At 43.4% G+C, this 14,062-nt stretch overlaps 1 protein-coding gene across 2 annotated transcripts in view; it reads left to right on the top strand.

Annotated features, from left to right (window-relative positions):
* The window catches only part of MAN2B2 (mannosidase alpha class 2B member 2), a 54,053-nt gene that overhangs the window by 35,699 nt on the left and 4,292 nt on the right, over window positions 1-14,062 (top strand). The window contains exons 11-19 of one of the 2 annotated variants that reach the window (XM_075857835.1): window positions 1,088-1,353; window positions 3,968-4,159; window positions 4,752-5,004; window positions 5,242-5,352; window positions 5,454-5,646; window positions 7,485-7,622; window positions 8,337-8,446; window positions 10,252-10,371; window positions 12,179-12,264. In XM_075857835.1, the coding sequence (XP_075713950.1) occupies window positions 1,088-1,353; window positions 3,968-4,159; window positions 4,752-5,004; window positions 5,242-5,352; window positions 5,454-5,646; window positions 7,485-7,622; window positions 8,337-8,446; window positions 10,252-10,353 (1,365 nt within the window). In that variant the 3' untranslated portion in view covers window positions 10,354-10,371; window positions 12,179-12,264. Of the gene's footprint in view, window positions 1-1,087; window positions 1,354-3,967; window positions 4,160-4,751; window positions 5,005-5,241; window positions 5,353-5,453; window positions 5,647-7,484; window positions 7,623-8,336; window positions 8,447-10,251; window positions 10,372-12,178; window positions 12,297-14,062 lie in introns of those variants that run through there. The other variant, XM_075857825.1, reaches the window with a different exon arrangement.

Here is a 14,062-nt window from a genome sequence, read left to right as displayed (position 1 = left end):
TGGTTGTTCACTTTTATCTTTTCTTATTCATCCGGCAAAGACCGCCATAATGACTTCTACCAGCCTTGACTCATCTCTGCAGATATTTAACTCCTCGTTTTTCCAGGTCATTCCCCACCTCTACACAAACTCGCCATCCTTAGTGCCCCAGATGGTAATAATGCCACACACAGTACCACCTTTTGTGCTCCAGACCAGACAGTAATTGTGTCCCCTTAAGGCCCCACATAGAAAGTGGAAGTCTCTTAGTGCCTCTCTGTTATAGTGCCCCCACACAGTAATAGGGCCCTCCTTGGGCTTCCTACACATTAGTGCCTCCCTATGTGCCACTACACAGTAGTAATGTCCCCTTTTGTACCCCCACATAGTAGTTAGGATCCACTCCCCCATTGATAGTGCCCCCTTGCACCAATGAAAATAAAATTATCAGCTGACCTCGTTCTCACGTGCACAGCGCCACCTGTGCCAGGAAATCAGGATGACAACCTCCTGACCACTAGTAGGCCACAGACCTTAAACCGGATGTAGCCTACAAGAGTAAATGGCGGGGCAGGGAGCCAATGGTCTCATCACCTCTGGGAACCAGTAAGTGCAGGCTTGATGTGACAGGGGGGCTGGGGGCCCCCTAGGCTTTGGGCCCTGTTGCAATTTCGACCACTGCGATCCCTATAGCTATATTACTGTCCCCGTATACAAGAAGTTTACAGGACACAGATAAATGATAGACCGAGCATTATAAGCCCACTAAGAGGTGAAGTCTGGAGAGATGTTTGATGGTAAGACCCGAAGAATCAATTTAAGCTGCGCATTGATGATCAAATTTCCGCATAGAACCTCTTTTTTTCACTATATCAGAGCACATCATCTACATAACCCAATATACAAGTAGCCCAGGGCCTGGGATTCTTGAGGCTTTGTAGCCACTCTATTATAGCCTAAAACATATACATCATACAGGGAAAACTATGGTCATTTCTAATGTAGCTAATGCAATGGGAATACAATTCCTCTAAAGTATATTTGTCTTTTCTATTCCATCTTTACACTGACCTGTTTATTTCATTGGGCCTAATCATTTTTATTTCAGATACACAACGCCAGTGATCCCGGACATGCTTTTGACTTGTATGTGCTTGTTGTCCTGCCGGGTCTTGGCTATAGGAGGTATTCTATAAAGAAAGAGTATGTTGAGCCCAGCAAGAAGACCATTCATGAGGGAGGACTGGTGAAGTTTTATAGACAGCCATCCGGTAGCACAAAAAACAGCAAAAACCGGATTAAGCCTTTGTCCAACGACTGCTACACTCTATGGATAGACCTCAAAACTAACATGCTTGTTGGCATAACAGATAGGTGAGATTTCTATTTTCTTAATTTTGAAGTCCATTGTTTACAATTCTCTCTAGATTGGAAAGTATGAACACTTTATAATGAACTCTCTGTGCAAATTTATTTCTTGTATCAAGATCTCGGGGGCCAACTTTTCCCCAAGAGGACCTGTCGCCTCCTGACATTTCAGTTTTGGGGAATACAATTCCGAAACATATTTTCTTAGAATTGCATTGTGCCGTCCCTCTGTCAACACCCAGTTGTCAATTTATTTATACATTTTTAGTTGGAATAATGGAGGAACGGCATGTAGAGTTTTAAAAAAACAATTCTCCATAATTGATCTTTCATGGGGAATACAATTCTTTACTGAATCAGACAAATCAGGAGAGGTGACTACAGCAGATGCCTGACAGAACAGGACAAAAGGGGGTCTATAGAAAATAAAAATAGGGCTGCTTTATTCCCGAAACAGCGCCACTCTTGTCCTTGGCCTGTGTGTGGTATTGCAGCTCAGTCCTTTTCGAGTAAATATGATTGAGCTGAAATGCCACACGCAGCAAATGGACAGGAGTGGAGCTGTTTCTGGTAGTTGGGTGATTTTAAACTTTTGACTCAACCTGTATTATTTATTAATCCAAATGAATGATTTAGAGCAGGGGTCTCAAAGTGGGCCGCGTAAGTGGGCCGCATATAGAAAAAATGGGAAGTTGACGGGCCGCATTACTTTCAAATTTGATACAATACAAAATTATTGTTAATCAATTAGTTATTTGAACTACTATAACACTACATTACTATAATAATAGCGCTAGGTTTAAAATTTGAGAGATTTCCCCACGTGCTTATTTCAACAATCCAGCTTTCCAGTTTAAGTGTCGCTAAATGCAGTCCGGCGGCTCAGTTAGCACACATGTCAAGATTGGGCAGCCCCTTTTTAGATAGTGCCGCAGTGCCCTCTGTGGATGCTGCCGCAGTGCCCTCTGTGGATGCTGCCGCAGTGCCCTCTGTGGATGCTGCCGCAGTGCCCTCTGTGGATAATGCAACACACCCCTAGATAAGGCCACAGTGCCCTCTGTAGATAAGGCAACACACCCCTAGATAATGCCAGTGTCCTCTTCAGATACTGCCACACACCCACTTGTGGAGGCTGCCACAGTGCCCTCTGTAGAGGCTGCCACAGTGCCCTCTGTAGAGGCTGCCACAGTGCCCTCTGTAGAGGCTGCCACAGTGCCCTCTGTAGAGGCTGCCACAGTGATGTCAGGGGCTTGCCCAGAGCTGGAGTCCCGGAGTAGAGCCGCTTCTGGCACTCTGCCTGGGATTCCAGCTCTGCTCCTGACATCACTGTCCATATATGGACAGAGATGTCAGGGGCAACCCCAGAGCTGGAGTCACAGGCAGAGCACTAGTAGGCTCTTCCTGGGACTCCAGCTGTGCTCCTGACATCACTGGGACTCCTGTTCTGGGGAAGCCCCTGACATCATTGTCGATGTATGGACAGCGATGCCAGAGGCTTCCCCAGAGTCCCGGAGCAGAGCCGATAATAGCGCTCTGCCCGGGACTCTGCTCTGGGGAAGACCCTGACACACTGTCCATATATGGGCAGCGATGTCAGGAAATTCCATGGAGTCCAGGAGCAGAGCCGATACTAGCGCTCTGCCCGGGACTCCGCTCTGGGGAAGACCCTGACACACTGTCCATATATGGGCAGCGATGTCAGGAAATTCCACGGAGTCCCGGAGCAGAGCCGATACTAGCGCTCTGCCCGGGACTCCGCTCTGGGGAAGACCCTGACACACTGTCCATATATGGGCAGATATGTCAGGGAATTCCGCAGCGTCTCGGAGCAGAGCCTATACTAGTGCTCTGTCCGGGACTCCGCTCTGGGGAAGACCCTGACACACTGTCCATATATGGGCAGATATGTCAGGGAATTCCGGAGCAGAGCCTATACTAGTGCTCTGCCCGGGACTCCGCTCTGGGGAAGCCCCAGACATCGCTGTTCATATGTGGACAGCGATGTTAGGGAATTCCACAGAGTCCCGGAGCAGAGCCGACACCAGCGCTCTGCTCGGGACTCCGGCTCTGGGGAAGCCCCAGACATCGCTGTTCATATGTGGACAGCGATGTTAGGGAATTCCACAGAGTCCCGGAGCAGAGCCGACACCAGCGCTCTGCTCCGCTCTGGGGAAGACCCTGACACACTGTACACATATGGGCAGCGATGTTAGGGAATTCCACAGAGTCCCGGAGCAGAGCCTGTACTAGCGCTCTGCCCGGGACTCCAGCTCTAGGGAAGCCCCAGACATCGCTGTTCATATGTGGACAGCGATGTCAAGGAATTCCAGAGTCTCGGAGCAGAGCCGATACTAGCGGCTCTGTGTCCCGCGGGCCGCAGATGACAGCCCCAGGGGCCGCGTGCTTGAGACCCCTGATGTAGAGTGTATGTAATGTTTGTCAGGAATCTACCAACTTGGAAAGTTGGAATCCTTTTATTTTTCGTTCTAGCGGCATATTGGAGCTCATCGCCTGTCAATGTTATTGTTCTTATTTAAATTATTTTTGTGTCGTGCAGCTAGTGAATGATAATCCATATAGAATAAGTGGTAAGTCTTCTATTAATTACTATCGTTTTCAGGGAGAGAAATTACACAGTCCAGGCCACCCAGGAATTTTTGGAATACCATGCAAATGGGAATACTGGTTCTGGGCCAATATCTGACAATTACATGTTTTTCCCAAATGGTTCTGCTTCTCCTGTAGCAAAGTCTGTAGGACTGGAGATTGTGACGGGGAAACTAGTGACTGAAATCCGGCAGTACTTTTACAGGTAAATGCTCCTGGACCTTTATGTAAAAATAATCATTATGATTAGTGGCATATAAAAAAAAGTGAAGGCCCCATAATGAAGAACAAACTAGGTTAAGATTGACCTTGCTGTTGGGTTTGTCACCCAGGACAGAAAATGTTGTATTCCCCCTCCACGTACTTTCTCGGATTTGGGCTGATCCCCTTACCCCTTGTTTGCTAACAATGCAATTCCCCTGGAGAGGGGAGTCACAAACGTCCTGCATTTCCCGAGGGTTTTTGATAGGTCTTTTGGTGAGTGCTGCTGCTACTTTCCTCTCTGAACTTTTATTGTATGGTATTGATTGGATTCTGCGGACCACCACCCTAGTTATTTTTGTGGGTCACACACCCGATCACTTGAATTTTGGCTTATATTGGATTACAGAGTAGAGCCAGCCGCGCGTCTACCTTGCTTTACACACAAAACTGCGACACTGAAGGGGATGGAACTAACCTAATTAATCTCTCCAAGGGTCCCATAGCAGCCTTATGGGCTTCATCTATGGTACGTACGCCTTAGATTATCCCTTAACATATAGCTCAAATAACTAGTGTTTTTTTCCTCGTTACAGTGAGACCAACCAGCAGAGTTATGTCTACGCGATATTCTCCAGACTCTACCATGTCCCCGATGGCTTTGACAAGACGCTGACATGCCGGCCCATAGAGCAGCAGTACAGAGTTGGCCCTCTGGAGCTAAATCGTGAAGCCATAATCAGAATACAAACCAATCTTAGGACCAATAAGATGATTTACACCGATGACAATGGATACCAGATGCAAGCAAGAGAATTCAAAATCTACAATAGTAATACAGTCGCAAGGGTAAGACCGGTGTACACCATGAGCATATGTATGGGTGTCGTATACATACAGATGTAGCAGAGCTCAGTTGTTCTGATGTAATGCTCGTATTTATCAATGCGCGGTCAACCGGGGCTATGGCAATATAGCGTACTATTGAAGTGTTTTTATACGATAATTGGTATTATACAAAGCGCAGGATAATAAATCATATAATGCAGGAACCTCACAATACATCAAATGATCTGCTATTTTCAGAACTATTACCCAATGGTTCGTACAGCACATATTGAAGATGAGAAGACACGACTCATCCTCCTGGCTGAACGGTCACATGGAGTCTCCAGTCAAGATAATGGTCAAGTAGAGGTATCGTCGAAAACGTAACAAAGCACTAAACCTGCCTTACTGGTCTCCCTATTGGTGGGGTTAATAGTAGTTTTATCCATTCTGTGTGTTTATGGTTTTAGATTATGTTGCATAGAAGACTGTGGAACAACATGGAATGGGACCTGAATTACAATCTTACATTGAATGACACATCAGTAGTCAGGCCGACCCTCTGGCTCATGGTAGGATCTAAAGAAGTCACTGATTCTTTGTACCAAAGACTTGGGCTGTGTTTGGAGCATAAACCATTGGTGATGTTTAGTCCACTTACAGGTAACTGGTTATTGTTTTGTCAACCAAATGATAATTTTACTTGGTAGCCACGATGTGGCCATACAATTTCTACAAGTTCTGCACAATTGTTGCGAATGGTACCAGATTTATATCTCAAGAGCCTGTAGGTAAAAATGTCAAGTGCCTTAGATGCTGGCCATCAAGTAGGCCACACCTAAACCCCTTACCAGCCTCCACTGTAAATGTATGACTCGAGTTGGTGAGCCCTAACGCAAGCCGATGTTGTGAAGTACGGCGCTGTGATGATAAGCAGTGGGTGACCGCTAATACCCTGCTGCAATGTCTGGAATCGAAGGTAGCGCCGATCCCATTTAACCCCTTAGTTGCCGCATTCAATAGCGACCATGGAATCGAAGTGGTTAGACACTCCATCAGTGCCCCGCAACGTGATCGAAGGCCCGCAGGTCTGCCAGCTTTGATTTCTTATTAAGCCCAGCCGGAGGCAGGGGCTACATAATAGCGTGCCTGACATCAATGTATTATACAAACGATCGCACGTTGTAGTCCCATAGTGGGACTAAAAAAAAAAATAAGATCAATAAAGTTTAAAAAGTAGTTAAGAAAATTATTTTAAACAAATTCCCTTTTTATAGCTACATATTAAAAAAAATCGACACGTATTTAGTATCGCCGCATCCATACCGACCCAAACTATAAAATGATCACATTATTTATCCTGTACAGTGAACACCGTGAAATGCCAAAATTAAAAAAAAAAAAAGCCATAACACAGCTCTGCTGAAAATAAAAAGTTAAATGTTGTGTCTCAAAATACGGCGACACACAAACAATAATTTTTTTCCTATATTTTCTTTATTGTGCAAAAGTAGAAAAAAATAAAATAAAATTGGTATCGTTGCAATCGTACTGACCCCCAGAATAAAGGTAACATGTCATTTATACTAAACACAATGGCGGAACTGCTGTTTTTTTTCTAAATCCACCTCCAAAAAAAGAATACAAAATAATAAACATAATATGATACGTTATTTGTACCCCAAATAGTGCTATTAAAAAAAAATACGGCTATGTCGACAGAAAAATAAAAAACTGTATGGCTCTTGGAATACGACGACGAAGGAACGAAAAAAAAAAACGCTGCATCCTTGAGGCCAAAATTGACTGCTTCCTTACGGAGTTAAATAAGTCCTCTCACCGCTACTGACACGCCTATTTTAGTAAGTAACAATTCTGAAGTGCTGTTCCCCTGATTGTCTTCCTGGAAATGTCTGAATAAATTGACAACTGGGCCTTACAATTCCCCTTGTTAATAGGCAGCGTTCCTGCAGTCTGACACTGTCAGCACTGATTGGACCGTGCCATTGTGTAGGGACACACCCTATTGACAAGGGGAATGGCAACACCCAGTTGCTAATTTATTCATACATTTCCAGGAAGAATAACAGAGTCACAGTACAATGGAGAGTTCAATTTTCCAGAATTGTTATTTCATGTGAAATACAAGTATTTACTACAACAGACCTGTCAGGAGAGGTGACGGCTCTAGTGTCACGTATAGCTTTAAAATGTTTTGCTGACCGTAAAGGACTAACCTTCCCCTTGTCCTGCTCAATCTGTCCTATTCTCATTCCTACAGCAATGTTGGTCATTTATTAACATATAAATTCATGCTCAGATGTCTATTAATATGATAATGTTACCTCTAGCAGGTGCAACCCCCTGCCTATAGCTAAACCCGGCCCTGGTTGCAAACTACAGGATTTCATCATTTTTTGTATAGATTTTTTTACTATGGGAGGGGGTTCACACCTTAACACTTCTCCTCTTATGAGCTTACATTCGTTATTGTTTGGCAGGTCGTGGAAAAGCAGAGAATAAAATTGAGGATGATGATCCAGTTACTTTACCACCCAATATTCACCTTCAGATCCTAAGTATTCCTGGCTGGAAATATTCTTCAAACCACACAGAGCATATGCGTACTGTACATAAAGGTATAAATGTCACACCATCCATTGTTTACACATTGCTGAGAGCAACAACTATTGCGTTTTAGCTATAAAATTGGTCCGAGCACTGAGACCCCCACCAGTCGCTAAAACGAAGTGGCAGAAGGGTTCGTGTGAGCGCTCAGCCGCTTTTTACTGTTCAGCTTTTTCCGGAAATCAATGTATTGGAGTATAGGCTCAATAGAAAGTCTATGAGACTGAACTCCGCTACATCGGCTTTCCGGAAAAAGCCAAACTAAAACGAAGCAGCTCAGCGCTCGGACCCCCACCAATCAAAACTTCTGAGATGTCGCTATGACATCTCAGAAATTTGTTGAACGTTTAGTTGCCCTTTAAAACCACCAATCGAAATTTTTTATTTTTTTTATTTCAAGGGGTTGTCCACTTTGGACAATGTCTCACCCTTCTCCGACAATCAACTGATCACGTGGTGTCCCACTGCTGAGACTCCCTGCGACCAGCTGTAATTTGGTGTGGTGGGGTAAACTAGTGTTTAATTTCCAAGCAGCGCCACCACTGGGAAAATGCAGCATTACACTTTTTCCTTTTGTAATCATTGAGCTGTGTAATGCTCGGACATGAGAGAGAGACGCTCTTTGTAGCTGCTCTTCCCTCTGGTTGGTAGACGATTCAACATAATTGTTGTGATTTCACTTGCAAAATCTAAAAAAATTTCCGCTTTTTAATATTTTTCCCCAGCTAATACACAGGGGGATACAGATTTTGACCGGGTATTGTTAAGAATACAGCACCTGTATGAAGTTGATGAAGACCCCATCCTTTCCAAGCCAGCTACTATAAATATCAAGGTATTTAGAGGTATCTCCGTTTTTAAGCGTATGTTCAGCACAGGATAAACTCACTACTCTCTGATCTTTACCATTTCTGTAAACCCACAGTACCCACTTATCCCTTAGCCAGACCATTGTAATTCAATTTGCAGGTAGACCAGAGATTAGAGCCTGTGCACTTCTAAACTGGTGGCCAGTCAAACCCACTCACTTGTGGGACTTTTTGCAGTGGTTGCCCTCCCTGGCTCAGAGGAGAGCGGGAGTGGTCCTAAGCATGGGGCCACCATGTTTGACCACTATGTGCACTTCTATGGTGCATGGGCAGTCGACAACCTCTTTAGTTCAGACACTTCAGTAAGATTTTGTGCATGAACTTTTGGTTTTAGGCCCTGACCTAATACCTCCATTGGGTGCAAGTCAGGACTTTGACGAGGCCAATCCCTGCTTTCTTTTGAGGTGACCTGATCCTGTTTTTTTTTTTTGCACAGGTTACGGAGATGCAGGAGACCTTTCCTTACAGCCATGTGTATCTGTTGTCATGTTCCAGTTTAATTTGTTGACATGGCATTTTAGAGTTTCTGACAGAGGGTTCTAATTATTCACCTGTCATACTTTCCTTATCATCAGTTAAAATCCCCTAAAAGCTTTTGTGGAAGTTTCTTAAGCTTGAAAGCATGGGAGAACAACTTTATATTACACAAGTGATCGGTTAACAGCCTTTTGGGGTCAACTAAAATCACAGTTGCCAATTTTCCCAAAATGTCCGGGAAAAAGTCTCCCTGACACCCAGAAGAGAAGGCAAATCTGTATGAGCTACTTCCGTTACTTACTTTATATATAATATATCAGCAGCCCCACGGATGGCTCCTATAGAAGTGTCCAACCTAGTGGGCAAATCTCGGATTACTTCATAGTGACTCACTGACTGCCTGTGCCTGTAATCGTAAGGAGAGACTCACACTCACTGGACTTTTACCAGAGTGGTGATTAGATCCTGGCTGGACACCACACAGGTCGCAGCCTGCGGGAGGAGGATGCTTGCAGAGAACGTTGGGTAGGAGGAGGTCTTGACAGTAACTCATCTCCACATGCCACTGCCGCATACACACACTGTGTCCGACTGTGGCAACTGAAGGAGCGGCAAGGGAAAGGGAGGGAGGCAGAGCCAAATGAAGGGTTGCCAATGACTGCACATAGCATGAGGAGGGGTGGACAGTGTAGCCTGGATCTGTGCGCACACAACGTGAGCCTCCTGATGCTGGCCAGCGTTAGGAGAACTTTGTGTGCTGCTGCCTGACCAGCCTGACTGCAGATTGGGGGTACGAAAAAAGGGGCTTTATAATGGACTGGCGGCGGTGACACTAGTAGAGCGGCCCATCGGGAATCTGCCTGCTTGGGCAGATGGTTAGTCCAGGCCTTGGCACACCCCAGGCAAAACTGATAGACTGTGTTATTCCTAGTGCAGGACCTGAGGGGGCAGTGCATGACAGAGATTCAAAGCATACCAAAGAGTATTCTTGTCATGCTCCGCCCCCTCAGGCCCTGCATTAGGCATAACACTGTATCAGTTTTGTCCAGTATTTTTTTTTATTCATACAGTAATTGAAACCATAAGTCACGGCCTCTTCATAGCTTACCAGCTACAGCGTCGTACACGTCCGTAGCGGCTGTGCCTGGGATTGCAGTTCTGGTCCCATTGAAGTGAACAACATAGTGATACAGTACATCGTCCACGAGTGCAGATTTGCTTTTTAGGAGTTCGGGAAAGTTGAATGACTATCTTTGTAGGAGCAGTAATGGTAGCTTATTGCTTTTTTACACAGCTTCCTCAGAAACGGATACAATTAAGAAACCGCTCGATTTTGCTAAAGAGGACTAAAGACATATATGTACAAGTGATTTTTTTTAACTGTAATCTCACATGAGCTTTTATTTACAGTAAGGTAGGCATAGCTTTAAAATACACTGTCTTTTTTTTATTTTGGCACTGCTTTGTTGGTCTTTTTTTTTTTTTTCCCGGAACTCAGTACCGTCATTTTTTTCTTTCTTTGTTTGCTAATGTTTTTGTTTTTAGTCGTTTCTCGAACACCTTAAATTATGTTTTGCATTTATTGCACACGTTGTAACGATTAAGGGGATACATGAAAATACAGATTTTTTTTTTTAATGTTTCATGACTTATTAAATATAAGTTTAATTATTTCATTTATTCTTTATATTATATGTACATTTATTATATATATGTGTGTGTGTGTGTGTGTGTGTGTATACATACATACATACATACATACATACATACATATATATATTTATTACTATTATTATTTTTTAGGATAATGCATTAGAATACCTATCTATTACTAGAGGGGTCCGCAATCTTCAGCACTCCAGCTGTTGTAAAACTACAATTCCCAGCATGCCCTGACAGCCTTTGGCTGGAATAATAAAGCCTTTGACTGTCGCTCTGGTTTTGGGCTAGCTGGATTAAGTGGCTTGTGATATAAGTGGAGTTATTAAACCGGATTGTGTTCTTGTGTGTGTGATACTGTTAGAGATAACTGAATTGAGTACTTACAAATAGAAGATGGCAAAAACTGACACTATTTAAAAACCTTTTTTCCTTTGCAGCTTCTTTCATGCTGAGCAGCTGACTAGGGGGAGGGGTTAACTGCTCTCGGGTAATATAAATTAGCCTGCAGGCCTCAGCTGAGCTTGCTATCTTTTTTTGGCTTGTTAAAGGGAGTTAAAGGGGCATGGAGAATCTAAGTAATGAGGAAAGATTAAAAGAACTAAACCTATTAAGCCTTGAAAAGAGACGACTAAGGGGGGACATGATTAACTTATATAAATATATTAATGGCACATACAAAAAATATGGTGAAATCCTGTTCCACGTAAAACCCCCTCAAAAAACAAGGGGCACTCCCTCCGTCTGGAGAAAAAAAGGTTCAACCTGCAGAGGCGACAAGCCTTCTTTACTGTGAGAACTGTGAATCTATGGAATAGTCACCGCAGCAGCCGTCACAGCAGGGACAGTAGATGGCTTTATAAAAGGCTTAGATAATTTCCTAGAACAAAAAAATATCAGCTCTGATGTGTAGAAATTGTTACCTTCCCTTTTCCCATCCCTTGGTTGAACTTGATGGACGTGTCTTTTTTCAACCATACTACCTATGTAACTATGTAAGGCATGCTGGGAGTTGTAGTTTCACCACAGCTGGAGTGCCGAAGGTTGCTGACCCCATCATTACTGCTGTGAATATAAAACCCCTAACAGGGATTATCTCAGGACAGCCCACTGTCCCTTAAAACTATCATGCCTGGCAAACACTAATGATGATCAGGGAACAAAGAGATCCCCCTTCCCTTTTGATGCTGTGATCGCTCTTGATCACATGGGTGAATTGGCCGGGATTGTAATTTTCTCTAATCCCGTCCGTTCCCACGGAGTGGCTGCTGTCAATCACAATTACACCCCCTCCTCACGAGAATCTTTGGGACTACCACCGCTAAGTGTTGAAACCCCTTCGGCACTTTTTGAAGATTTTAGTTACTGTAAATCTAATACAACAGTCTAAAAGTCAGAGTAATGACACAACATTTTCAACTGATATACAAGGAAGTGGGTGCTTTAAGTGGGAATGCTCCTTTAAATATATTTTAATATAATTGAAGCATTTTTCCATTGAGTTTCCTTATTGCCACTGATGGTCTGATGGAACTCGCATACTAAATTATATATTATGTTAGCTTCTTCTTAAAGGACTGGGAACTGTGAGGTTAGTGGAGGAACGCTCTCTTACCGGAACCTGGGACCTAAAAACCATGGAACGGTGGAAGTGGAATTCTAGACAGAAGAAAGGCAAAGGTGGGTGAAGTATTCTTGTGTTATTCTGCTTCTGCAAGTCGTCAAGCTGCAAATTGCTGAAGTGGTTGAGAGTATTTATACTTGTTATTCTATTAAATGTATTTAAATATAGATCTCCTAGTCTGGGCAGATCTTATCTGCATTTATGTACACCTCCACCCATCCACACTTTTTCAAGCCCCCAATTTCCTTAGATCAAAGAGCAGTGCATTAAAACACATCCGCCTCAAAGAAGATATATTTATATATTAAATCGGGCAGGATATGTGTTTAAATGCATGAAAATGCCCATAAGTATAACCGTATTACCTGAAATTAGTTAACGGATAAAATACTGGTAAAAATACTTGGAATATCCAATAATAAAACAGTAGAATATTCAGATGTGAAGCCCCTGTAACTTCAATGGGTACCATTGTAGAGAGAGCACCCAACTTTGTTGGTTCCATGTCCTATTCCCCTTGAGTTCCCGCTCCAGGCAAACGCTATAAGAGGGGAATAAACCCAAGGGACATGCTGTTATCCTTCTAGCTTAACCCCTTAGTGACCAGCCCATTTTAGGCCTTAATGACCAAGCTATTTTATTCGTTTTTCTATAGTCGCATTCAAAGAGCTATAACGTTCTTATTTTTTCGTCTACATAGCTGTATGAGGACTTGTTTTTTGCGGGATTAGTTGTGCTTTTTAATGGCACCATTTTTGGGTACATATAATTTTTATATTAACTTTTATTAACCTTTTTGGGGGGGATTATAAAAAAAAAACTGAAATTCCGCCATTGTTCTATGCGTTTTTAAATTGACGCCGTTCACTGTGCGACGTAATTAACATGTGACCTTTATTCTATGGGTCGGTACGATTACGGCGATACCACATATGTGGAGGTTTTTTTATGTTTTACGACTTTTGCACAATAAAAACACTTTTGAACTAAAATTATTTGTTTTTGCATCGTCGCTTTCCAAGAGCCGTAATTTTTTTATTTTTCCATCAATGTAGTGATTTTTTGGGCTTGTTTTCTGCGGGACAAGACGTAGTTTTGAATGGTACTGTTTTGGGGTACATGGGACTTATTGATTCATTTTTATTATGACTTTTTTGGGGGGCAATGGAAAAAAATTGCAATTTCGCCATAGTTTTTGGGGTTTTTTTTTTACGGTGTTCACTTTGCGGTTTAAATTACATATTAACTTTATTAATGGAGTCATTACGGTCGCGGCGATACCACATATGTGTACTTTTTTATGGAAAAAAAATGGTTTTATTTATTTTTTTACTGTACTTTTTATTAATAATCTTTCACTTTAATGACTGATTTTATTAGTCCCACTAGGGGACTTTACTGTGCGATGTTCCGATCGCTGCTATAATGCTCTGGTATACTTCGTATACCAGAGCATTATTGCCTGTCAGTGTAAATCTGACAGGCAATCTGTTAGGACGTGCCTCCGGCGCGTCCTAACAGGCATATGTCCAGGGCAGACCTGGGGGCTTTTATCAGTCCCCCGGCTGCCATGACACCCCATCGGAGACCCGCGATTGAATTCGCGGGCCGCCGATGGGTGACAGAGGGAGCGCACTCCCTCTGTAAACAAAGTTAAATGCCGCGGTCGCTATTGACGCCGGCATTTAACGGGTTAAACTGCCGCGATCGAAGTAAACTTCGATCGCGGGCGTTGGAGCAGGAGCTCAGCTGTCATCAGACAGCAGAGCCCCGGCTCCTGCCTGCACGGGAGACCCGTGCAGGACTTAGACTAGGCTGACGT

The sequence above is a fragment of the Rhinoderma darwinii genome, chromosome 1 (assembly GCF_050947455.1).
Source record: "Rhinoderma darwinii isolate aRhiDar2 chromosome 1, aRhiDar2.hap1, whole genome shotgun sequence".
Lineage (NCBI taxonomy): Eukaryota > Metazoa > Chordata > Amphibia > Anura > Rhinodermatidae > Rhinoderma > Rhinoderma darwinii.
This window is presented reverse-complemented; position numbering and strand designations above follow the sequence as displayed.